General features: G+C 55.3%; 6 protein-coding genes across 6 annotated transcripts; 3 read left to right on the top strand and 3 right to left on the bottom strand.

The window, feature by feature from the left end:
• Nucleotides 1-1,868: 1,868 nt before the first annotated feature.
• On the bottom strand, nucleotides 1,869-4,589 carry E0L32_005190 (uncharacterized protein; the record flags this gene model as incomplete). The annotated part of the gene is made up of 5 exons (XM_031139685.1): nucleotides 1,869-2,017; nucleotides 2,109-2,703; nucleotides 2,775-3,302; nucleotides 3,380-3,963; nucleotides 4,022-4,589. 5 exons carry the CDS (start codon nucleotides 4,587-4,589, stop codon nucleotides 1,869-1,871), a joined length of 2,424 nt encoding a protein of 807 aa, XP_030996506.1.
• A 1,663-nt stretch (nucleotides 4,590-6,252) lies between these two features.
• Nucleotides 6,253-7,419, bottom strand: E0L32_005189 (uncharacterized protein; the record flags this gene model as incomplete). Its single annotated transcript, XM_031139684.1, has 3 exons — nucleotides 6,253-7,156; nucleotides 7,215-7,283; nucleotides 7,337-7,419. The coding sequence occupies 3 exons, from the start codon at nucleotides 7,417-7,419 to the stop codon at nucleotides 6,253-6,255; spliced, it is 1,056 nt and encodes a 351-aa protein (XP_030996505.1).
• Nucleotides 7,420-12,655: 5,236 nt separating this feature from the next.
• On the top strand, nucleotides 12,656-14,431 carry E0L32_005188 (uncharacterized protein; the record flags this gene model as incomplete). Its single annotated transcript, XM_031139683.1, has 3 exons — nucleotides 12,656-13,401; nucleotides 13,520-13,732; nucleotides 13,801-14,431. 3 exons carry the CDS (start codon nucleotides 12,656-12,658, stop codon nucleotides 14,429-14,431), a joined length of 1,590 nt encoding a protein of 529 aa, XP_030996504.1.
• A 1,231-nt stretch (nucleotides 14,432-15,662) lies between these two features.
• Nucleotides 15,663-17,065, top strand: E0L32_005187 (uncharacterized protein; the record flags this gene model as incomplete). The annotated part of the gene is made up of 6 exons (XM_031139682.1): nucleotides 15,663-15,681; nucleotides 15,753-16,009; nucleotides 16,268-16,372; nucleotides 16,419-16,522; nucleotides 16,608-16,882; nucleotides 16,968-17,065. 6 exons carry the CDS (start codon nucleotides 15,663-15,665, stop codon nucleotides 17,063-17,065), a joined length of 858 nt encoding a protein of 285 aa, XP_030996503.1.
• A 527-nt stretch (nucleotides 17,066-17,592) lies between these two features.
• E0L32_005186 (uncharacterized protein) lies at nucleotides 17,593-17,854 on the bottom strand (the record flags this gene model as incomplete). The annotated part of the gene is made up of 2 exons (XM_031139679.1): nucleotides 17,593-17,623; nucleotides 17,682-17,854. The coding sequence occupies 2 exons, from the start codon at nucleotides 17,852-17,854 to the stop codon at nucleotides 17,593-17,595; spliced, it is 204 nt and encodes a 67-aa protein (XP_030996502.1).
• A 2,774-nt stretch (nucleotides 17,855-20,628) lies between these two features.
• On the top strand, nucleotides 20,629-25,182 carry E0L32_005185 (uncharacterized protein; the record flags this gene model as incomplete). Its single annotated transcript, XM_031139678.1, has 1 exon — nucleotides 20,629-25,182. The coding sequence occupies one exon, from the start codon at nucleotides 20,629-20,631 to the stop codon at nucleotides 25,180-25,182; it is 4,554 nt and encodes a 1,517-aa protein (XP_030996501.1).
• Between the last annotated feature and the right edge of the window lie 167 nt (nucleotides 25,183-25,349).

The following is a 25,349-nucleotide window of genomic DNA, read 5'->3' as shown; positions in this document are numbered from 1 at the left end:
TCCTCTCAAACATTCCGGCAGGCTGGACATTTCTAGAGCCGTCTGAGACTTCTATTTCAAGCCTGAGCTCAACGACGATCGGCGATGCACGTGGTTCGCCGGAATGGATCACATCTGGTCTGGGACGGGGGAAGAGACTGAACGACAACGCCCCAAGATTCATCACGGCTTGCTTTCTCGGGGCTGGCAGGAGGTCTAGCGCGGCCATCCACCGACGGATCTGCTGATCCGCGGACAGGCAGGTCGCGCCTCAAGGCAGGAACAGGCAAGGATTTGCTGTTGCGACTCGCGCCGGCCTTTGTCCGGGATAAGTGCTCTTCCAAAGAAAGCATCTCGTCCATGTCGCCCACGCCGAAGCCTCAATCTGCAGAAGAGCTCACGGACGTCTCCGACGATCAAGCAACTCGCCCGCCAAACATACACCGGGGTCGGCCGGCTGATGCCCGGTCGTGTCGAGCCGTGCGCTGTCGGCTTGCCAACACCCCTCTCGTCAATGCCTGGATGTTGAAAGACATGTGCGATGATGATTGCCCAGCGGTACCAACGTCTCACACGAGCTTCGATGGATTCTCCAATGAGATGACATCGGTCTACGGATACGTCAAGGGAGTCTTTTTGATATTCAGAAACCCCGGCGTCTTGCATCGCAAGTAAAAATAAAAAGACATGTTCAAGATGTAGGTAACCTCCACCCAGCCCAGCCACGTCCCATGCCGAAAAGCCCAAAAGGCTTTCCAGGGGGTGCGCAGCCCAGCGTGTCGTGGGGTGGGGAGAAACCCGGAGTTTCTTGGTCTTGCACGCAATATGACCGATAGCAAGTTGGTTACGAGTTGGAAACCGGTTGATTTTATGGTGCGTGATGAAATGTGTAAAGAGAAAAAAAAAGAGAAGGAGAAAGGGATCTTTGAGAGCAGTAGCCATTGCCTCAGATACCAAAATTTGGTTCCCCCCCCCCGGGACGACTCCATATTTCCACGTGATGTGTGTGGTTCAACCTTGCGCGCCCGTGCCCCGTATCCTTGAAATTGAAATTTTCCAACCTGTGAAATTTACGCGACCTCTTCTTCCTCTCAACAAACAATCCCACGGCGGTGATGGCAGCCAACAACGCCCCGGCCCGAGAGGCACACCCATGCTCCGATTATTGTGCGATTCCCGAAACGGCCAGTCTGCCCATAGAAGAGCGTTCTCTCCGCTCTCTCTCAAAGGACTTTCGCCCAGGATCGCCCTGAAGGTGGTAGGTTCACGGGAGCATCGAGGCTCTCTCTCTCTCTCGGGCCATCCCGTTTTATCAAGCACACACTCGCTCGTGCTTCTTCGCCTCTCCAACGAATGCCCCCCAAGGGGATGTGATCAAAATGTGTGCTGCCCAAGAAATTGACACAAAAGAGAAACGAGAGAAAAATCCACAAATTTGCCTGCCTCTGTGCTACCTTCAGTGCGCAAGATGGTTAACTTCTTTTTTTATCGTTCGCAGTGGAAGAGCAAACCAAAGGCCTAGACAGCCCGTCCAGTCCACCCTGATGTCGTAGAGCTACAGTGCGTCATCGGGACTAAAACGGACAAACATCGTTAATCATGTGCATTCTCCTTGACTACATTTCGTCCTGCTATCAATGTTCATCCAGTAGATAGGGGGCTACGCCTGATTCACTCTCTGCCGTGCCTTGCCCTAGAGTGAAGTGGCATGCCATATCACCCAAGTCCCAAATGTTCAAGCGGTTATATCTTAGTCTATTCAGAACATCGACTCTAGATTATGTCCAAAGATCGTGGGTATCGCCTCGCTATACTCGTGATAAACCTATGCATGCCTTCCCAATGATGACGCCTCAATATCCCGATACAAAGCACCCCGGACCCATTCCTCACCCAAAGATGTAGCGTTCGTTGGTGAAGGACAACAAAAACTTGGCCAGGAGTCGGCCGTTGTAGTTCTCTGTGATATCCCGAGGGAAGGGATAGTCCTCCATGTTGGGCAGGATGGGATCCATGGAAAGATAGTCCAACTCACTCCCTATCGGCAAAGATTCGGTCAGTCAAGTTTCCTCACCGAAAAAAACAAAGGAATTGGCAATCAAGAAGGGAAAGGAAAAAAAAACCCTTACAGTTCTCTCCCGTCATCAGCTCCTGCAAAGCCGCCACCATCTCTTTCGCCGGCTGGTCCAGGTCATCGCTCGTCATCACGTCGTCGTCCAGAAGGGGGTTGAACGCCCGCGTCGTGGCGTCCCTGCTGTGCGTCTGGTAGATCTGGTGGAACTGGAAGGCGAACTGCTTGAAGGGCATCTTCTCGATCGACTCGTTGAGGTGCAGGGCCTCGGACCGCCTGTACGTCGTGACCGCGCCCTTGCGCATGTCGACCTCGTTCTGCGAGATGACAAAGGTGTCGACGGCGGCCTCGATCGCCTCCATGAAGACGCAGAGCACGAGGAAGGAGGCGAGGCACTGCGCCCACTCCTTCTTGGACTTGGGCTTGAGCGACTTGGAGAAGGCGTCGAAGAGCAGCTGCATCTCGCGCGCGAGCATGTCGTCGATGACGGCCTTGATCTGGCGGTTCAGCACGCGCGGCGTCAGGAACGGGAGGTTCTGGGGTACCAGCCCCGTGTGCTCCAAGCTCCTCACCGTCTGCGCGGTCAAGCACATGTGCCGAGTCAGGATGTAGTGCATGGCGTAGATGGACAAGGCACGCTTGACCATAGGAGACTAATATATTTACAGTCGGGTTAGTAAATGCTGCTCCTGCAGTCTTGAGCTCACATGTTGAGGTCGCTTACATCGGTCTGCTTGAAGTACCTCTGCGCGATGCGCAAAACCTTCTCCGGCAGGCTCGTGCTCCTCAGGCTGTCCGTCGTCTGCTCGGCATATCTGGATTCCTGGATGATGGCATGCACATAGTCCTTGGTCGTCTTCTTCAAGATATCCTTTTGCGCAGCGCTCTCGGTCTCGAGGCCGATCGGGACGGCAGCCTGCGACTGAAGATTGACCCCACCCGAGCCGATTGACATGTGCCAGTGCTCGAGAGGCTCTTGCGTCTTGGCAGTGAAGAACTTGGCCTTGATCTTGAACACGCTGGTGAAGCGGAGGCCGGAGAACAGCTCGATGGAGCACGGCATCTCGGTGCCCTGGACGGTGAAACTCTTGACGTTTTCGCTGAGGAAGCTGGTGACGGCCTCCTTGCCAAGGTGGCCCCGGATGAGGGTGGGGAACAAGACATCGATGAAGTCCGGAAACTGCCAGCACACGACCTGCGGGACGCCGACTGCCAGCTTTGTGCAGTTGCGGCAAGGCCGTTCGGCATCGCACTGTCAGATGAAGTCATGCACATCAGTATCTGTCGGCGGGCAATCTGAGCCGAGAAGCGCCAGTGCGAAAAACTTACCTTGACTTTCCGCGCGTGGCAGCAGAAGCAGGCACCTTTCCTCCGGACCTGGAGGGCATTTTCCTTTGTCTTGCTGGGCAACGGTCCCTTGCGTCCCTTGTGCGACGACCGCATGGCCTCGAAGCACTCGAATGGGTTATGCTTGCCCGAGTTGGCGTTGATCGAGTTTGGCGTCACAATGACGAACTGGCCGTATCCGGCTGCTGCTGCTGCGCTGGATGACGACTCCGAAGAGGCCTTTCTCTTCTTCTCGACTCTTGACCCGCTGCCCCTGACCTTGCGAACGGGGTCGGTAGGCGATGCTGACTTGGAGCTGTCCGTCTCTAGCTTGATGTTGGATATCCCGGGGCTAGTGGACTGCTGGCTACTCGTAGATGAATACTGGACGGGCGAGGACGAGGCAGTGAAGTTATCTTCCTGTATGAACATGTCCCCCTGCCCTAGATTGCTTGGCTGCCACGGTGCTGCGGTGTCCACGGCCTGAAATTGCTGAAGGAAATCAAGATGTGCGGCGTTGAGAGGCTGAGTGAGGTCGGGCATGCCGCCAGATCCCAGGTCATTGGAAAGGGGAAATGAGAAGTCTACTAAACAGATGTTAGACGGGGACCATTGGGTCAGACGTGACGCATCGATCATACGTACCCGGCAGCTGAAGAGGATCAAACGCAAAGCTGGAGGAGACAGGCAGCGATGTAGATGACATGGGTTGCTGCATGTCGGGGCTGAAGAGCAGCCCGTCGGGGTGGTCCGCACCAACGCCGAAGGTGGAGGACTGATCTGAGAACGAACCCGAGATGGAGTTGTTCGAGAGCTGCTCTGGGCCCAAGCTGAATGCAGAGGCAGTCTCGGGGTTGGTCTCGAATCCCATGGGGTGGGACGTGACCCGCTCCAGGTTGACGGTCCCATACGAAGAGCCTTGCCGGGGCAAGGACATGCCCATGGACTGATGGGACAGTCGAACTTGTTCCGCATTCAGGTCGAAAGGCGAAGGGGGCCCGAGGGGCGAAGGCGGCAGGTGGCCCTGCTGGCCCATGCTGACCCCGAAAGAGATGAGGCTACTCTCCGGGCTCGTCAGAATGCCTAGTGATTCCGTGTTGGACGCATCGGATAGGTTCATAAAGGCCCACGACTCCTCGTCGCCCACCGATCCGGGGAGAGAAGGGTCACGGCCCTCGTCCGGCGAATGTCTATACGAAGCGGACGTCGCCATGGTCGTAGCTGATAGAATGTGTTACAAGATGAAGTTGGCTTCAGAAATGTGAAGCTCCGAGGTGATGCTCGATCGGCCCAGATTCCAGTCCCTGCGCGCCCCGTGATATACAGTCCGGGGAGGAGCGTTGATGCGCCTTTCCTCGGCGAAGCTAGTGCCGCAAGGATTTCCACGTTAGGGTGCTGCAATTCGAGCCGGGCGGTGACAAGACTCTGAGCTGAGGCGACAAGGACGCCCGTCCGTGGAGTGCGAACGACTCGGCTGTAGGTCGTCAATCGGGCGAACGGTCGTCGATCCCCGCCCACGGCCTGGACCTGAATCCTGGGGCGTGCCAAAGTCCGGGATTGAAATGCGTCGCGCAACGACAATCAACTCTCAATGGACGGAGACAGTGCGCAGTATTCGGTTCTCTCTCGACGATGACGATTGCACTCTGGGAACAGCATCACATCCGTTCAAGACGAACGGTCCATGGTGGGCTTAAGAGGAAGAACACTCTCTCTATCCTAGAGGAACGCGGCTCAGCCACCGGGCAAAGAGGACTAGCTGTATCGATCGACCGAACGCTGGCTGGAAACACCCGACACACCTGCTCAGGGCTGAACCATTCTTAGGGAACACTAGTCCTAATCCGTCTACCGATCAGCCCCACTCACCCCCAAACCCAAAACGGGTACACATGGATGCGATGCTACTTGTACTTGTACACACCTACCGACGCCCCGTTTGGCTTCAGGCTTGACAGGTAAGCTCGACTAACTACGGACAATCTCTAAACATACTTGACATATTCTCTCCAGCCTTGACCGACGACGGCCGGGGAATGGGGGCGCGGGGAAGGACAAGGACGGGACTGAGCGAACGCGGCCCGCATATCTCGTATCCGTGCATTTCCCGTGTAGGACCACCGACGTTCGACAGCACTCATTAACAACACTTGACGTAGTCTAGTCCTTGTGTGATTCGTCCCTGTTTTGTTTCCTGATGATCTATTACGAACGAGTGTACCGTACGGAGTATGGTATAATACAAAGCCTTGCTGTACACGTCAAGAATCGCACCTGACAGCAACGACGCTTGGGACTGTAGTCTAGAATTATTAAGGGAAGAGTGCAGCCAGCGAACCAAGAGCGAAAGGAGGAGGAAGAACCTCATACAAGATCTTGACTTCGTGTAATCATTAAACAAGACGTAAACCTGGCATCAAAGGCCCAACCTCCCGGATATCGATAATAACTTTCCCAACAACAGAACCAAAGAAGAAAATCCCAGACTGCAAAGGCAAAACAGACGTGACGACATTAAGAAAGAGCACCACCTGAACAGATCTTGAATCCAGCAGGCCCACCGTCTTTTCCAGCTGTAAAAAATTCACAATGCCAACAACACCGGCTTCCCAGTATGAAGGGCGTAGCCGCCCCCGTCTAGTCCGACGCGACAAAACGACCGGCAGATCTGGTTCAGAAGCTTGCGTCACTCATCACCCCCTTTCAGAGGTTTGTTGATCACGGAGACCACAGAGTTGGACGAAAACAAAAAAAACAATCCCAAAGTAAGCAAAGGGAGGAAGGGGAGGCGGGCCCTAGTTCAACACGGCAAGGCACAGCTTAGACTGTCCAAGGTCCAGCTCGCAGAAAAAGCCCGGCAGCTTGGAAGAGAGTCCTTATACTCGGTACCGAACTGCGGCAGCGCGGTCCTGGATTTGTTGCTCCGTAGAAACGTATAGTCTGTCCAGATAGTCCATGGCTTGGGCATCCTTGAGGATCTTGGCAACCTGGATGCCGGCCGAGATGAGCTGAAGAATGTTCCTATCATCCTTGAGCGGCCGAGACTGGTGCTTGGCGGCGTGCCTCATCTCCAGCGAGTTCTCCAGGATGGTGACAAACTGCTTGATCTGGCCATTGTACAAGACACGGGCGGGGATCCGCCTCTTGGTGGCCAGTCGTTTGAGAAGATGCACCCATTCGGTCCACTCCCGGTCCTGCGGGCGCTCCACGGGTCGCATGTCCTGCGTGAGCGGGATGGGGAACTGGTACTTTGCCACGAAATCAAATGCACACTGGGACAGACGATCATTGACCTGGGCCAGGACACTGTCCTGCTCTTGCACCAACAGGTTCGTCGGGAGATGAGGGAGCTCCCTCTCCTGCATGGCAACATAGTCCGGCGGCGGACGCTGTAGAAACTGGTGTGGTCCGTCAAACTCGTCCCTGTTGGAAGGCCGCCGCTGCGACCGGCCCTTCTGGTGGTGCTTACTGGACTTGCTGGGCATCGAAGATCCCGGGCCGTGGTCTGGAGAGTAATCCGAGGGGCTCGACGACGCCATGATGTCCTCGAGTGAATCCGCGGGTGAGAACTTGCCGGACTGGTCCCAGCCTTGAGCGTTCACAGCAGTGTAGGACCCGAAGCCTGGCGGGGAGTTGACAAAGGCCGCGGATGGTGGTTGGGGGCTGAACACAGGGGATGTGTTGTACATGGAATCCGATCGAGGCACATGGCTAGCCTTGGGGATGGAGCCGGTGGAGGGCAGACTGAAAGTGGAAGAAGTCTCATGAGGACGAACCATGCTGGACACATGGATGTTATTCGATGTACGTTAAGATGCAATTGCGTAAGAGATCTTACCTGCTGGGCCTGTAGCCTGCTTTGACACCTTCATAGCCCCCAGAAGGGTATGAATCGTTGTAGATCGCACTGCAATGATCAGCTCTGTCGACGAGGCGGTAGTTGGACCAGTAAGGGCGTACCTCCGCGATGTGTTCCAGATGCCGGCCGAGGCACCGGACGAACCATAGGCAAACTCTGGCTGTGTCATGTTTCTCCCGACCATGGTAGACAGTACACGTTCCCGGTAGATGAGAGAAAATGGCCAAACACACAAGCAAAAGTGAGATAGAAAAAGCAAGACCTGAGAAGCGACTCTTTTCTCCTGAAACAATGCCGGATTGTTGGAGAGAGCTTGCAACTAACACCGACGGAGTCGGATCCTGAGCCTGATGAGGAGGGTACCTGCACCAGCAAAACCAATGTCCTGGGATTCCCGGGTTTCCAAATCCAAGGACGGGAGATATCGACCTATCTCAGAAATATCCTGGCTGAGGTCTCAGCAGTCTTCACCGTCCGATGGCAGCAGGTGCGGAACGGATGTTTCGACACCTGGAATTATTGTTTATCTGGGCCTTGAATGTGGAAAGGAATGGAAAAGTCGATCGCAGACAAACATTGGAGTCCGGCTGTCGTGAACAGGATAGATCACTACTCATCAGATGTTTGAACGGTATGGAAGGTATGAGACAGTAGGAGCTTGTCCCAGACGAAAGCATTTATGTCTGCCGGGTGGCGAAGAGAAGAAGCCGTCACGGACCAAACACTTGTTTGGCAGCGAACTCCAGCCAGGAGCGGGGCGGTCAGGGGAGGACTGGCCAGGCGCCTAGCTACGTGCTGAGCAGATACAACAAGATATCGTACTCGACTACGGCAGCAGAGGGATGGTAGTACTCTTCCCAATGACCAGCAGTCTGGAAGTTCTAGTCAAACCCATCCGCATGTTGAGGCGGCTTCGTGACCCGCTAGGCTTGGAAAGGACTGGCTTACGTCCACAGGTCAGGCGCTTTGGCAGAGTTGCTTCATAGGGTTCGAGACGGCAATGCGCTGTGCAGCGTCGATCCTCGAGAGCTAACCGAACCGAAGAGCTTTGATGAGGCAAATAGGTGCGAAACATAATGCCCCTGGTTGACCCTGGACAAGGAGCACCCTGGATTACCGACTTATGTTCCGTCCATAAAACTCTATGCCCGGAGGCTCAGCGCGGACGGCAATTGGTCAACAGGTCCCATTCGCGATTCCGGAGTAGGGCACCGTTGGGCCGACATCTGATTTTGTCCGTGTAAAACGTCGACGTGTTGTCGCCCAAAGGACACATTGGAGCGTCTGGTACTCGCCAGGTAGCAATGATATACTCACATCAGCAGGGAGTGACCTTGTTTGGAAGCGGCGGTGACTGATCGCTGAATCGGTTGGGCAGGAAGGGATGGGGACCATCAGAGCCCAATCATGCCTTGATGCCAGAAGCTGCAGCCAATCCTCTCTTGGCCACGACCTCAGCAGGGCGAAGCTTGATCGGGTGCAAATGAGGAGCCGGATAGAACTTGGTGTGTTATCAGACGGTAGGCGTTCGATTCATTTGCGCAAGAAGCAACATGCGAGTGAATGAGCTTGGTCATCGAGTGCAGCAGCTCCACGAGCTCGACTTTGCTTGGGCGCAAAAGAAGGGATGTGACCCGTCGATCATTGCGGGGGATGGTCGGATGCGTGTCGGGATAATCTTACTCTGGTGCCAGCAGATGGATTCCCACCTGCTTGTCGGGAGGTCAATGGAGAGAGAGGCGCTGCCGACAACGCGCAATGCCTGGCCACTGCAGTCCCGCCCATCCTGATCCCTCACTGGAAGTTCCAGACAGACAACGTACGGAGTAGATATATCTGACCTGCACCGAGAACCCTAGGAGAATGCGCGGCCTCTTTGCTGAGGACAGCCGCTTGACAAGATTAAGACCTGGCTGGTGGCTACACTTGGAAAGATTCGGAAGATGGGCGAGCAGAAAAGACAAAGGTTGGGAACCGCGTGGTCAAATTGCCAGAGGGGCCTTGTCTTGGCGGAGGTCGTTGTTGCTTATCCGCGATACCTGCCACCTACTTCGTGGGTCATTGTTGGGCTCGCTCGATGCAGCCACGAGGTCTCTTGTATTGATTTGCCGAGTGCTTTCCACTGCTTGAAAGAATCGTCTCTTCCCTCAGAGCTGAATGAAGCTCGGTGCGACAAGATAAACCATCGCGATGTCTTAAGTTTGTCTGCCCCGATTGCACGTGACGGGAGCTTGCTCATGAGTCGTGACTGCCAATAACTAATTATGGCAAGCACCAGGGTGTTTTCCTTGCCTGTTGGGCACGGAGTTCACAATGACTATGTTTCCATTGAATATCAAAATGACAAGCTCACCTATGCCCGAACAACAGCAGCATCTGGTGCTCACAGGTCTCGCCCATCGGCACGCTTCTCACCGCTTTCCCGCGTGATGTATCCAAGCTGTGTCAAATCAAGTGGTGAGCACCAACCTCACAGGCAATGTCGAGCCATGACATCGAGAAGCTACACTGCCCTGGATGCTATCTCGATTACTCGATTGGGATGCTGCATGCAACAACCCACAGCCACCGACCTAGTCTTCCCATCAGCTACTGATGCGTGGCTCACACACAGTCACAAACCTCTTCTCGTCTGTTGGCGTTGCGGAGGAAAGCACCCGATCCTGCATTGCTGGACCGAAGCAGATGGTCAGGTTGTTCGCTGGCAACCAATGATGCAGCCCGGGGACCACGGATCCTTTACATGCCTCACCTTCACGGTCTTTCCTCGTCATCTGCCCTGGGGAATCGCCTTGTGATTGGTAAAGAGAGGACGCATCAAAGGCGAAGCGAGGAGGCCAGTCACATCGACCTGAAGGTATCACACTTGCAGACCGTGGACTCGAGGTCAACACCACCTGTTGACAACGAAGAGGTTGGATGCTGGGCTCGCATTCAATCCGCTGGTCTACCCACAAAGGATACGGAATAAGCAGCCACCGTGGCAGAAGTCTGCCTCTCTGGCTGCGAATTGTCCTGAGACTGGATGAAAGCGTCTTATTTCCTTGACCACGCCCTGTTTCATCGGAGCGGTGAGAGTACGAGGAGGGCCAGACGACAGGTTATGAAGCAATCCGTCAAGAAAAGCGACATGTCAAGTGGGCGGGAGGAATGGGAATCGAGGATTCCGCTGTAGCCGCCAGACTTTTCCTCTCGGCTGGCTCTGTCCGCCCGTGAGTTGGCCTGGTGTGATGGCGGCATGCATGGATGAGTTGTCCATGCATCAGCGACCCCTGTCTAGTTGCACTTCAACGTCGCTAGAATATTTGATAGGCCGCAAAAGCCTCTCGACACCCCGCTGAGACCCTCCTAAAATCAAGGAAGCCATCCAAGTCGCAAGCCTCGTACAACACGCGCTGCACGCTCCGACCTATTACGCCGATTCATCTCGTCGGCCAGCTCATCAGGATGCCTTAGTGTGCGTCTGCGGCCAGTGTGACGGCCGGAGAAGAGCTCTGAATTGCAGTCGTGACGCCCGGAAACAGTACGACAGCAAAGCAGAGGAAACGTGGACGGGGGGACCACGTCCAATTATACTGACAACTGACAGTGTCGTCACGAACCCTGCTGGCCTGATTGCCAACACGAGTGGGTCAAATGGGGATATGAGGCATCAGAGAGCAGGGGTTGAAAGAGTGAGCACAGGGGAAGTTATCCAAGTTAAAACCCGAATTGCCCCCTCTCTGCCCAACTCGACTTTCCTCTTCTCTTTTCTTCAGCCCAACCGGAACACCATTTCTGCCCGATCCAAGCGAGCAGTCCACAACACACAAGCCTCTTTCTTGCCTTGTTGTCTCTTTTTCACACACCACCCCAACCTCGTCAGCACGTGAGCCCCTTCTGGCCACACTTGATCCCTTTACTCTTTTCTTAAAAACGAAGGATCTGTCCCTTGTCGTACGGCATCTGCCTGAACTCCTTCTCGAACCTCAACAACAACGACAACCCAAGGACCATTTTGCCACCAGGCCGTTACATTTGACGCACACTGTCGATCCTGGACCCGAGCTTTCATTTTGACTCCCCCGTCTGGAATGGCTGCCACCGTGCTTTCACACCAGGACAAAATGCCCAACTACATCAATGATATGGAAGACGTCCAGACTCCCGCGAGGTATTTGCAACTTTCTATGTTCACGGAGGTCCATTGTGCTCGCCACAATTTGTGGCTCATGTATATTTCCTTTGTTCCTGCAGCTTGCACTTCTTGCTTATCCCATGGAGACCTTGGATTACCCTGGATTACTTGATACCGTTCCGGGAACAACCCTTCTGCATTTGACAACCGTCACCGGATTTGAAGAGTGTCTCTTTTGAGATGCACGTCTTTTGTCTAGCCAGACATGGACAACAATAATGATTATCACTCTACGACAAGGTAGGTGTCGGCCACAGTCAGGACTGAGACGACCCGAGGATACTTGTTTTTTTTCCGCCGTGGATGGGGATACCATGCAATACCATGCAAACCAAGGATGCCGGATGATATGACCCTGGGCCACACATTCCTGGTTTCCTGACATGCTTGCCGCCGGAACCCAGAGACCTTGATTTGAGCACCACTCGTTCGTCTGCTTGTCATCACTGCTGTGCCCGAGCAACGGTGTTGGCTACGCGGATAGAACTTGAAGTTAAAAGCAATTTTATGATGATTGCTTTTCACATGCAGCCGCATGATGGACCCTTGAAAGGACCGATCCACGAACCACTGGATTCCATTTGCCGAGGAGATATTCGCGACGCTCTTCAACTTTCAGACCAGGAAAACCAGGAGACCTTATGCTGTGAACTTGTCTTTCCAGGAGTTTGCCTCGTTCTGTGGATTTCGCGTACTTGACCCTCGTACCGGACATGCCAGGATCATGTGTCACCGACAAGCAAATGCCTTGCTTTCTCCGTTGCCCGAACGACAGGACCATAGCGATATTCGACATCCCGACTCGTGACTGTTTTCACCAAGTGTTCCCTTTTGACGGACGACCCGAGGTTTTTCTATCATCCATGGAGGTACTCCTGATTTGTTTTGATCATCGACCCGTGGACTCTGGAATCGCATATGCCATTGCGTTATATTGAACGACCCGTGGACTTTTTCGAACCGCAGGATTATTGTTCCACCCTTCCGTGGCCGAGTTGCCGTCCTGGATCGCAAGAACCATGCTGTCAGGGTTCAGCTTGAACAGCGTCACATTTTGGTCTGTAGAGATCCCGTTGTCCCATATGCTGCCGAAGCGCGTAGACTAACCTTGCCGCAATACAGGAACAAAGTTGTTACCGATCTGTGCTTTCCATTTGCCTCGATGCGTTTTTACAAACTTAGTGGAGACACAGCACACTAACATGAAATGCTACTCAGTGATTTTCACTTCCAACAAGCCTCTATGTTTCCTTTCTCTCAAACAGGACCTGCGGACCTCTGCGGTTCGTCATGGGACGCGACAGTTGAAGGGTCACAGAACTTCCCTACTGAGTTTTCAGACAACGGAGAGATCCAGACCGGAGATGCCGAGGAGTACTCATATACCTATGGACATATCACCCCCAGGAGAGATGCCACTGAAATGACCGAGGATTTCCAGAATGCATGGGCGGTTGGCCCAAGTGTTGACGCTTCGCTGGCACATGCAGAGCCCATGCGTCGGATGGCATCCAAGAGCTCCACTGGCAGCCACAAGCAACGGATCCTCAAGGCCTCCTCCATCAAGGGGCGCTCAAGATTGCAAAGCGGACTCCCACAGAGCTCTGCTCCACTGGGAAGCTTTGACATGGCAGGTAATGCAATGGTCTTCACGGATGTGTCGATGAATGTGAACCAATACCTTACCCCGGATCTTGACACTCTGTCCGTGTCCTCGCTCCAAGGATTTCCGTCTGGAATGACCGATGGCCTTCCCTACGACTTCGCTACGGCTATGAACCAACACGTGGATCCCACATGCACCCAGATGCGCATGGACTACGAGCCCAGTCTCGCCAGTCACTCGATCCACTCCTGGGATTCCTCCAGCTCGGACCATTCGAGGACGTCCTCTCCTGTGACCCTCGAGGATACCTGGCGCGGACCGAACGCCACTTCCCCTACGGACACGCACACCTCCTCGCCTTCCTTTGGTGGGCATTCGCCCAGGTACGTTTCTGCGACTTTCTGAACCCCGAGCCCCGAACCCTCAACCCATCACCGACGAGCTTCCCGATTGCGTTCTGAGTTTTGGTCCCCCTCGCATACTGACTCCGAGGCATTCCAGTGGGGTTGTCATGACTGCTGTTCCTGGCGATGATTTCACCCTCTCCGGCAACTCGGCATTCAGCACTCGACGTCCAAGCAATGAAGGTGAGACAGCGCGAGACCACCCGCTGTACAAGAATGCCGCCCCCCAATCGGATGGACTCTTCCATTGCCCGTGGGAGGGTCAGCCCAGCTGCAACCACAAGCCCGAGAAGCTCAAGTGCAACTACGAGTAGGTTTATCCCAGTTTATTCTGATCATGTCGACCAAAGCGATCGCTGACATGTCTTCGCCCTGAAGCAAATTCGTGGACTCGCACCTGAAGCCGTACCGCTGCAAGGTCGAGTCTTGCGAGAACACGCGGTTCTCTTCTACTGCATGCCTCCTGCGACATGAGCGTGAGGCCCACGCCATGCATGGCCATGGAGACAAGCCCTATCTGTGCACGTATGAAGGCTGTGACCGGGCCATCGCTGGAAATGGATTTCCGCGCCAGTGGAACTTGAGGGACCACATGAAACGTGTGCATCATGACAAGGGCACTGCGCCCCAGGCCAGCTCCCCCCCGGCGCTCGGAAGCAGCCAGAACCAGGCCAAGGGACGAAAGCGCAAGAAGGATGCCCCCGATGCAAGCTCCAACCGCCGCAAGTCATCTTCCAAGACTCGTGCTGCGGAGGAGAACCTAGCCGCGATCCAGGCCGAGGATGCCGCCATGGCACTCTACAACGAGTGGACTGGATACCAAAAGACAGTCACCGGGATGTTCCAGAACTTTCCCCAATGGGACGACCCCGCGGTGCTCCGCACCATCCAAGAGGCTCAATCCCAGTTGACGGCTATGAGTCGTATTTCTTCCCAGGTCATCCCTTCCCGGAAGCCGGAGCTTGTCCAGGCAACCTACCGGCGATCCTTCGTCCAGCACACCGGCTGAATGAATTCGCAAATTGGTTAGTGATATCCATCACAAGAATCGGCCCTACGACCTGAGACTGACCCGACTGGGGCGCAGTGTCCCTGCCAAAGACCTGCCAGACTGTCGAGGGAATCCAACTAGGAAAAGGCATGGAACAAGTGTTCCAACCCATCTTTGCTTTTGCTGCACCGCCGAAGGAGACAAGTTGTTCAGTACAACCTCTAAGCCCAAGTGCTGAGGTCGACAGCGGACTCTCCTTGCCGGCCCTGGGCCGCGCGGGCACATTCGCATCATACCCCCCTGGAGGGGGAGGAAGGAAGCCACTCGATACTCGAGCCCGAGATCGGGGCGTGCTGGATCCTACTGTACCTTGGACTGTAAGACGTTCAAGATGAGCAGGCAGAGTCCTGGATGAAGGGCTCTGTCGTGCCAATTTGAAGACTGTGGAGGGAATGGAGGACTGGCTCTGTTGAGCGAGCGAGCTCGATCCAGACTGGACTCGGACGATGAGGATTGGGGCATTTATAGACTTCTTTTGTGTTCGAAGGGCGGCCTTCTCGCTGATACTTTTTATTGTTCTTTCACCGCAAACACACACACTTATGATGATGACAAAGATTTGCTTGAAGTTTTGTTTTGGAGGAAGAAGAGGTTGAATTGGCAGCATGATACATACATCTGGACGGTCGGAAAGATAGACAAGATATTGATTAAGTCGAAGATTGACAAGCCGTTCTCCTCTTTGTGGCCCGTTTGTGAAACTTGTGAGGCGAGATCCATGGCGAGGAGGTTTGTTGCAGTGGATGATTTCTTGAGAGAAACTCTTAAGGTCTGGCGGAGCCTGCTTACGTTTGATGTTCTGGGGCGAGTGCAAAGAGCTTTGATATTTATTAACCATCTCGAGGATTGTAAGAATTGCTCCTTCTGGAGGATGAGATGGCGATCTTGCCATCAGTTCACGAAGTAGCTGCCCTTCATTCGGCCATCATGGTCCACAGAATCACTTAGTCAGCATGGATGACATAATACACAGTGCTGGGCGGGGTCTCGCTTTTATGGTCCGTGCTTTTGCGTGTGGGTTCGCCTAACCCTGTTCCGCAAAAAGACCTTTTCACACAAGTTTTTATGTGTGCCAGAAAATCTTAGCGGCGAAATTCCTCCCTCCTCCACTTCGAAATCCAAATCATCACGACGCAATAATCCTCACCATTAGAATCCCCATAGGTCATTCTACTGGAAGACTGTCAAGATGTCCAAGATCACAGTCGGTGAGTGCTATTTCCCCTGGATCTCCTCGCTTTAGAGCAATCGTGTGCTAACCACCGTGCCCGCACCACAGCCGGAGTGCGTCAGAATGTCGCTGAGTTGCTCGAGTACAGCAACGAAACCAAGAAGCGCAACTTCCTCGAGACCGTCGAGCTCCAGATCGGCCTCAAGAACTATGACCCTCAGCGTGACAAGCGTTTCTCTGGCACCATCAAGCTGCCCAGCGTTCCCCGCCCCAAGTACGAACCCCCCCCCCCCCCCCCCCCCCCCCTCCGCGACGTGGCAGACACTCTGCGAATATCATTGCTGTACCGCACTTGGGGACGACAAGTGAACGATCCAATCGAGACCGGGTGCCGGGAGGCATAAGTGACTCCTCGTTCTCTCTTGGAGTAGGGGCGTGTCTACATACGCAACAGCTGGTCGGGCTACGATCCATACGAAAAGCCTGGGTCTTCGCGACGAACACCCTTGGCGACTCTCGACTTTTTTGCGCCCGACACCTCGAGACAGACCTATTTCTTTTTGCGCATTCGCAACCCAGCGAGCGGCGGGACCCTTTATAAGGATCTAAAGCTGCGCTCCTAGTCCGATCTCCTGCGAAGGGAACCTGCAGAATCCCCATCGACACCGACATACACTTTGCGACGACCGACAAAAGATGGCGGCATCAACAGTGACGGGGAGCGAGTCGTACGTGATGGAGAGGATACACCGGTACCACTGGCCGGCGGTCCAGCTCAACATCTGGATGCTCATCATGCTCATCTCGGCCTGCACCATCCTCGGCGTCATGGCCACCTTTATCCAGATCCAGCAGCAGCTGCTGTTGCCGGTGCCATGGTAAGCACACACACAGAGACACCCTCCTTCGCACAGCGCTTTTCCCCTTTTCATTTGGGAGCTGACAGTGGCGCCCTTCTCCTAGGTACTTCCCGTACTACATCACCGTCGCCTCGCTGGCCATCTTCTTCGTCTTCGTCCTGCTGTGGCTCATCTACACGCGCCGCCTGCTGCCCTCGATCGTCATGATCGGCGGCTTCGTGCTCTTCGTGCTCTGGCTCGTCGGGCTCATCGTCATCTCCATCCAGCTCTGGGGGCCCACGGGCTCCGTCAGCAGCAACTGCAACCTCGCCGTCTTCTCGCAGAACCCGACGGGCCAGACGCTCACGACGCTGGCCTGGCTCGAGCAGAAGAGCATATGTGAGTTTTGCTACATCAATCACACCCACCCCCCCCCCGGGTGTCATGATACGTACGTTTCACTAACATAAACTGTGTCGCGCAGGTCAATCCTGGCAGGCCATGTTTGCCTTTGCGCTCGTGGGCGCCATCTTCCTGCTGTGGATCATGGTGATGGCCTACCAGGTCTTTGCTGATGGTTGATCCCCTTGTTGAGAAATGCACGGAGGGAGTGCTTTCCATAGTTTCTGCCCCGCGCTGCACTTATTACACATACTTTGGTTCCGACTGTTTCATTTTTTGTCTTGTATATTGTTTTGTTTGGCCGTCGGGGAGGCTACATTGCCTATCACACGGGGAGGGGGAGGTCCGCGTCATTTGGCCGTTTTACCGCATTACATTGTTCACCAAAGGTGCTTGCATGGAAGGAGTTGGTTGGGAGGATCTGTTCATATCCGGGTTGTTATTGTGGCGTGAACAGACGACAGGACGCGCATGGCTCGGCTTTCAGTCCGAGCGAGGGCACATAGGTTTAGGACCTGTACAGACGTGTTGGACGCATGCATGATAATGGAAATGATTATTATTTGATGGTTCAATTGCCAAAAGTATCATTAATGGCCAATCCGAGTATATCCCATCCGCGTCAAACCCGAAAACAAATCCTGTTTCACGGTCGTGCGAAACGCCAGGCTTCTATCGTACAACATGATGTCTGGTGGCCCTCCCCTCTAGTTGGAGATCTTGGGGTTGACCTTCTTGCTGTGGCGGCTGTTAGCGCATGTACTCATATGAGTATGACACTCTCTTCAGCACTTACCCAGTGACCTTCTCAAAGACACCACGGGCACCGTCGGTGATCTTCTCGCTCGTGTTGCGGTCCATGGGGTGGCCCGACTTCTTGGCCAGCATGTCAAAGGCCTTGTCGCCGTAGTCTTGCTTCTCGGCGCCGGCACCGGCGGCGGGCTGCTGGGGCTGCTGGGCGGGATTCATTGTGATGATGTGTTGGGTTGTTCTTGGTTGGGAAGACCTTTGGGTATTGGTTCTTTTGAAGAGGTTGATTGGGATTTGTAGCGCGATGGAAAGAATGGAGGTAGGGACCAGAAGGGCTTGGATAAGTCGAGGATTGCTCGAGGGTTATATACACGACTGCTTGGTTTTCCTGCCGAAGCTAAAAAGGCATTACATCACAGGTCTTACAAGGATGATCTACCTATCCAAGCTCTTCTTACACCTCTCCGTCTTCCGTCACGCCTATCCCACAAGAATACCCCCCACCAGCTCCAGCTGGGCAAGGTCCCTGCCAAGCCTCCTCAAACCGGTCTGTCCTTGCTAACGGCCCGGCAGTGGAAGGGCCCTGGAAAGGTGATGTTTACTGGTAGCTGTGCTGGCTTGGGGGAGGAGGGGTGAGGACCAAGAAAGGTGGAGCGGGACGCGATAAGTTTCGGGGGATGGTGATGGATGGATGGCGGCTACGTCATTGGTGATCCGCATCCCTTACGCCCTACGCAACTTTCATGTAAGCCGCCCGCGATTAGACTCGGCATCGCCTTGTGGGGGGAGATCGCATTGCAATCCAGCTTCTTGCGTTTCACTGGCTGCTTTTCTGACATCTAGGTTTTCTTAGGCTCTCTTGTTTGGATAGAACGATCTGCAGTCCCGGAAAAGTCGGCCGGACTCGGTAGCTACGGTCTGAGTTCAGCTGGCATGGGACGAAGCTTGTTGTTCGATGACATCTGGGGTGTTGATCAATGCTGATAACATACCTAGGTTTGCCGAGTAAGGGCCTCAAGCTGGCCCAGGTCGAAATTCACTGCATCCTCCTCGGGTAGTAGCACAGCATCATGGCTGACCGGCATCCAGAAAGCAGGATCTGGATGGAATACGGAACTCAAATTTGCCTCCTGCTCTGCAGTAATCGGCCCATAACGCTCGCAAGGCTTGCTTTTGTCGAGCCTTGTCCTAGACGCAGTTTGCCTCCCAGTCATCGCCGCTCAACTGGTTTCGGAGTCGTATTTTGGCTGGATCTACAGGCACCGTTCCCGGGATTGGCATGTGAGAACGGCTGGTCCCCAACAGGGCAAGGCCCGGGTTGAGCGTGGTCCCACGGGCTAAGGCAAGTCGAGCCTTGATTATGCAGGATGAAGACCTCATAGCAGCGATCTTAAGGAAACGGCCATGCCCGGTCCGAGAATCAAGGATTTGGTGCTGATGTCCCGAGCCTGATGTTGAGTGCTATCCTTTTTCAATGCCATGACAGCAGAGACTGGTTTATGGTCTTCGATAGAGAGACCTGACCCACTGCGCGAGGCCAGTGAGAAGACGCAGTATCTTGAATACATGAACTCTCTTTCCTCTTTCCAATGATCACTCATCCCCATCTTCAAGCTGAATTGGAGTGGTGCAAGGCACGAGGTAACTACCGCATTTTTGATAGAAGGCCCAAGATGGGAAAATAGCATCTGCTGTCCCAGTACATGCTCACGGAGGTTGCCGTCTTGGAGGTCAATGGTCTTGTCAACCCCGCTTAGCATTTAGGCGATGTACTTGTATATCGATGCTGACCATGAACTTATCGCTCGCATCGTCGAAAGATTTGCTAGGGTTTTCTTCCAGGGTAATGAGTGATAATTGTAGCAATATCGCTTCTAACCGGATGATACGTCAGGTCTCGGGTAGAGAGAACAAGCTTGCGGCTTATTCCTTCCAGGGCCGCGAAAGCAACTCCAACCCGAATCGACTTGGCCGGGATCATTGAAGCCGCCGCCTGCTCTGGGATCTTGTACTGGCATCCACGCTAAGTTTGGGAGAGATGAAACAACCATGGCGCTGTTACCCACCATGAACCTTGCCTGAAGAAGCAAAACACGGCGGGGTCTCGAGGGCAGCTTAACGCTGACGGGCAACGCTGACAGGCATTGAGCTCGAGGATAAAATGCTGAACAGCTTTTCTCAGGAAAAGACAGGGGCCGATGGATGGATTGAACTGATAAGTATCCTGGCTCATACGAATTCAGAGGCCTAGGTGATTGTCTCCACGAGGGGTCTCCAACCTGCACGGCCAGTCAAAGTCGGGACCCAAAACCAGTCGAACAGTAGACTCCTGAGACACTCATGTGGCTCGCCTGATCGTAAACTCTGTGGCCTCTGCGCGGATAAGGAGAAGCAGCCGTGTCCGAGTCTTTGTCAACCACCTGTAAAGGACGGGTGTCACGATGGATTTGCGTCCTTTGCCCTTTCTGGATTCTCCCCTGCATCCAAAGTTGTATCGTAAAAAATTCCCCTATTTCACCTGCAGATCTCTCCAGGGGTGAGAGCCTCAAGTGCAACCCTGTTCGCGGTTGGCGGCGGGCCATTACAGTGGTCTAGTACGCTGTCATAGCAACCGAACAGGGGTAAGTTTTAGTGGGCTCTGCCCGCGGCGGACCCATCGAAGAACCTCAAAGTCAGTGTCGTGCGTGTACGGGAGAGGCTCGAGCGCGTCCCATCCAGCCGGGCTTCTCGCGAACCATATTCGACACTTCTTTGGGAAGCACGCAAACATGACCCGATCCCTGAAGCAGCAATACGACACAACACCGTCATTCATGTAATCCATATCGCAACTCTTCTGCCGCTCTCATCCAAGTGCAGGCGCATCCAGCGACGCGACTTGTTCACAGACGAGAAAGATCGCCCTCGAGGGCGAAGATCACTCCCCTCCGTGCGTGCGCGCGCTCGCCGCCAACACGCCAGCAGACACAGCCAGCCAGTGATCACACATCATCATGCCGGGAGACGACTCGAGGCCGCCGCCCCTACAGAGATCTCTGCGTAGGGTGCCGGGAAGCTTCAACGACGATGAGATCTCCCCCACGAAAGAAGAATTTGGCGACATCTCCTTCCCATCTACAGACAACAACAACAACAACACCACCAACAACCCGCCCTCGACCAAGGACGATGCCCCTTCCCTTCCACCTCCCGAGCCGGACAGCACCTTCTTCGGAAGCCCCAGCTTCGTTGGCGACAATACTGTCCCTGCGCTAAACGAGCAGGCAGTGCGCCGCCACCTGCAGGAGGATGTCGAGTCGAGTTTCGCGGTACCAATCTCGCCCATCCCGACTATCACTCGGGAAGGCGTCGACGATACCTTCGTGTTCGACTCACCCAAAAAGACGCGTACGGCGCAACAACCAGCCGCCCCAGAGCTCCCGACTGGTATACAAACACACGACCATTACCCCAAGTCCACGACCCCTCCGTCGCCCGCAATCAGTGATCAGCGCGCAAACCTTGCCTCTCGCTATCTCGATCCTGCAGATGTGGGCAACACTACCTCTTCCCTCGAAGCCTTCTCCTCATCGCCCACCCCGGCGACCGGCCAGCGTATTCTCTCGAGAACACTTTCAGGGACGAGTACGGGCCGCAGCGACGCGGGTACCGAGTCCGGCCAGGAGATGCAGGAAGAGTCCATGGGCGAGGACTCCCAAGCCCAGTCCTCGTCATTTCTCGACTCTTCGTCCGCCCTCAACCGATACCCCTCCAACACCAGCTCTAGGAAAGTTAGCGACGCGGGGAGCACGCCGGGCAATGCGCTCAAGTCGGGCCGACGGCCTAAGTATCTGCGAAGCCGGACTGCGAGCCAGAGATCTTCCGTCTCCTCCTTCGTGACGAACCCCGAATCCCACGACGATGTCGATAGCGACGTGACCGTCGGCATGGGTGCCGACTATGCCCTGCAGTCTGGTGGTGCGGCCCCCTCGCGGACTGCTTCTGGTAGCATGAGCAACATCCTGTCCCGTTCCTTGAGCATGGGCAGCATGCTGTCGGGCATGGACGAACCGCGCGAGTCCATCGAGCGCTTGGAAACCCTCGAGGAAGACGATGCTGGCCACAGGGGAGACGACTATATGCGGACGCCAAAGGCTAAGGGCTCTTTGGCTGCGCCGACTGATACTGTCATCGCCCGTCGCGTTATGGACGTGCACGTTCCGGAATCGCTCGCTCGGGAATACAAGACAAAGGGCGGGCTCACGACGCCTAGGAAGCCGTCCGAGTTCAGTGTCACCGGCACGCCGCGTCAGGGCAAGAGCATGACTCTCAAGGAACAGAGCAGCACCATTGAACGGCTATCGAAGGAGAATTTCGACCTCAAATTGAAGGTTATGTTCCTCAGCGATCGGCTCGACAGGCTCTCCGAGGAGAACGTTAAGGAGATGATATCGGAGAACGTCGAGCTCAAGACGGGCCTGGCCGTCCTGCAGCGCGACAACAAAGTTCTCCGGAAGCGGGTCAAGGAGCTGGAGAAGCAACTTAAGGAGGAAGACGAGCGACCCAGTACGGCGAAGAGCGGCACCTCGTCCAACGGCCAGACTGCAGAGTCGTCAGACGCAGACGCCCAGGACCGTGAGGAAGAGCTGATCTTCCTGCGAGAGCGCCTGGAGGAGTACACGACCATTGTCGAGAACCTTCAGGCCGACAACCTGTCCAAGGAGAACGAGAAGCGGCGCATGGCGGAAGCTATCAAGTCACTGCAATCGGTCGGAGAGAAGCAATTTGGAGAGAACTACGGCCGGCAAGAGGAGGTCGATGTCTGGAAGGAGTTGTATTCGCAGGAGTCTGTCCGCCGGGAGCAAGCCGACGAGGAGAACCGCAAGCTGCGAGACGAGGTCTTCCGCTACAAGCAGGAGATGAGCTCGAGCGCCGGACCTGGGGGAATGCACCACACCACAAATATTTACAACATCACAAAGAAGCCGAGGCCGTCGTCCCCCTCGCGTCCTGTATCGGCATTCTCTGGTGAGACCGATGCCGTGAATGGCGGCATGAGCGCTGCAAGCACGCTTGTCGATGAAGTCCGCCGCGAGAACGAACAGCTACGGCACGAGAACTCTGAACTGCGCCGAGAAGTAGGGGCGCAGACTTCGATGCTGACCTCGCGGAACCGTGAGAAGGAGCGCTTATACCAAGAGATCGAGGACCTGAAGCTGGCGCAACGGAGAGGAGGCCCCGCGCCGTCGACCATCGACAGCCTCTTCGACCGCTCTGCCTCCCGTGCCGGCGTGCATGAACGCTCCGGGTCCCGCGCCAGCGGTGGCACGAGAGCCATGACGGGCATCGACGAGTCCGAGCGCGAAGACCTGGAGAACAAACTCGCCGAACTCCGCGACAAGATCAACGACGTCAAGCTGCAGAACCAGGACCTCCAACGAGACCTCGAAAGCTGTACGCAAGATTTCGAGACGGCGATGGAAGCCAAGACGCAGGCCGAAGACACCGTTTTTGCCCTGCAGGAAGAGCTCCAAGCCGCGGAGAACGACCTGGTGGCGCTCCAGAACGAGCGCGACGAGGCCCTGCGCGAGTACGAGCGGCTGGAGAACGAGTTCCAGGACCTGCAGAAGGAGGCGCAAGAGGTTGTGGACACGCTCGAGAACGACGTTAACGCCCGTAACGAGGAGATCCAGCATCTCGAGAGGGAGCGCGACGAGAAGGCCGAAAACTTTGACGCGCTGCAGGAGGAGATGCGCAAGCTCAGTGAGGTCGTGATAAGCCTGGAGGACGAGCAAGAGAACAAGATGCGGAGGATACAGCAGCTCGAGCAGGAGCTTGAGAACGCCAACAAGGAGCTCGAGGAGCTGGAGGGCAAGCTGCTCGAGTCGAACGAGAAGGCGAATCGCCTCGGTGTACAGCAGGAGTCCAGCCAGAGCGAGATTGCCTTCCTTCGCGAGGAACAGGAAGCCGACAAAATCCGGATCGGCGACCTGGAGGCGGCCCTGGCCAATACGGAACAGAGCCTTAAGGAGGAGAAGGACCGGGTTAAGGAACTCGAGCAGCGCCTGGCCAACGAGCGCAGGCAGTACGAGATTGTCTCGAGCCGCGAGAAGGAAGAGGTGCAGCACGTCGTCAACGAGCTCAACCGTGAAGCATCCACTGCCAAGGACGAAGCACGTAAGCTGCGTAAGAGCCTTACGTCGCGCGAGGTCGAGGCGACGGAGTGGAAGGAAAGGCTCATGGAGCTCGAGAACAACCTCAGGGAGGCGCTTGGTGACCTTAACGGCACCAGGTCTAGTCTGCTCAAGGTAAGTCATCCCGGACAGGGCAGCCTTCATGAGTCTGGTGATCTGGTCGTAACTAACACCTTCCAGTCCATTGCCAAACTTCAACGTGAACTTGAGAACACGGTGCGCGAGCTGGAGAACAGCAAGCAGTCTCTCATGGAGAAAGACCGCATCATCAAGCAGCGAGATGCCCTACTCGAGTCGCACAGCCTCGAGTCCCGTAAGGTGGCTGAGATGCTGGAGAAGGAGCGCCTGGCCCATCGTCAGACAAGGAACCAGTTTGAGACTTTCCAAAAGACACACCAGCACGTGTCAAGGACAGTCACGTCCCAAGACACCCGCATCGTGGAGCTCGAGTCTCTGCGTACGCAAGACAAGAAGAGGATATCGCAGCTCGAGACGAACCTCAAAGAGCAGCTCAACGAAAGGAACAACCTCTTACTCGTCCTCTGGACCAGGCTGTCGTCTCTGTGCGGTACCGACTGGGCCCACGATAACAGCCTCATCAACGGCCGGGCCCTGCCGTCTCTCGAAGCTGTGGCCACCATGCTCCCGGGTTTCAGCAAGAACCTGATGGCCGCTGTGAAGATGATTGAGAGCATCGTGGGCCAGTTCCAGTCTCGCATTAAAGGAGTCGAGAAGGACTTGTGGAAGGAGTACCAGTCTCTAGAAAGCCACCTGGAAGCTCGGACCAAGAAGCTCAACCACCTGGAGAACCTCATCCGTAACGGCGTCGCTACGGGCACGCTCGGAAACGGCGGGGGGGACCGCGAACTGCAGAGCCGTCTCGTTCGCATCGAAGAAGCCTACCGCCAGCTGAAGGTGGAGAATGCAACGCTGCGGACTGCACAAGACGTGCGGCACCGTGCGGCATATGCAGCGTCCAACGATACCGGTTCGGAACCGGACATGATCCACGGCGCAGGCTCACCGGCGCCGTCCATCCCCACGGGACCCCGCGATCGCGGCCGCGGCAAGGACCGCTCTCGCTCCAAGAACAGCAGCCGCGTCCCCATCTCCCGGAGCAACACGGCTCCGCGACCGATGACGGCCGGAGAAATGGCTCTGGCGGAGAACCAGGGCCCGGTACCGCCCGCCGAGCCTTTCAACGACAGCGACAAGAAGTGGACTATGCGTCTTCGCGACTTGGAGCTCCGGCTGACCAAGGAGCGGGAGGGGCGGATCCTCGACCGGAACGAGTTCTCGAGGAGGCTGCTGGAGAAGGAGGCCGACGAGGAGCGCGAGAGGAGGTCAAGGCGCAACAACGATGGGTCCGGCTGAGCCTGGAGAAGACGAAAGTTTTGCTTCATTTTAGGGTGTATTATGAGCAGTGTCATCTGCACTTCGACATGATTGAGCACTGCATTGTTGTTGTTGTTTTTTACGAAGGCGCAGGCAGCACGGCATACAAAGAATTCTTAATGGGCTGGCCCGATGGTGTTTTGACT

The sequence above is a fragment of the Thyridium curvatum genome (genome assembly GCF_004353045.1).
Source record: "Thyridium curvatum strain D216 chromosome Unknown NODE_26_length_443329_cov_82.569921, whole genome shotgun sequence".
NCBI lineage: Eukaryota > Fungi > Ascomycota > Sordariomycetes > Thyridiales > Thyridiaceae > Thyridium > Thyridium curvatum.
The sequence above is the reverse complement of the archived record's forward strand: the minus strand, read 5'-3'. Positions and strand labels throughout refer to the sequence as shown.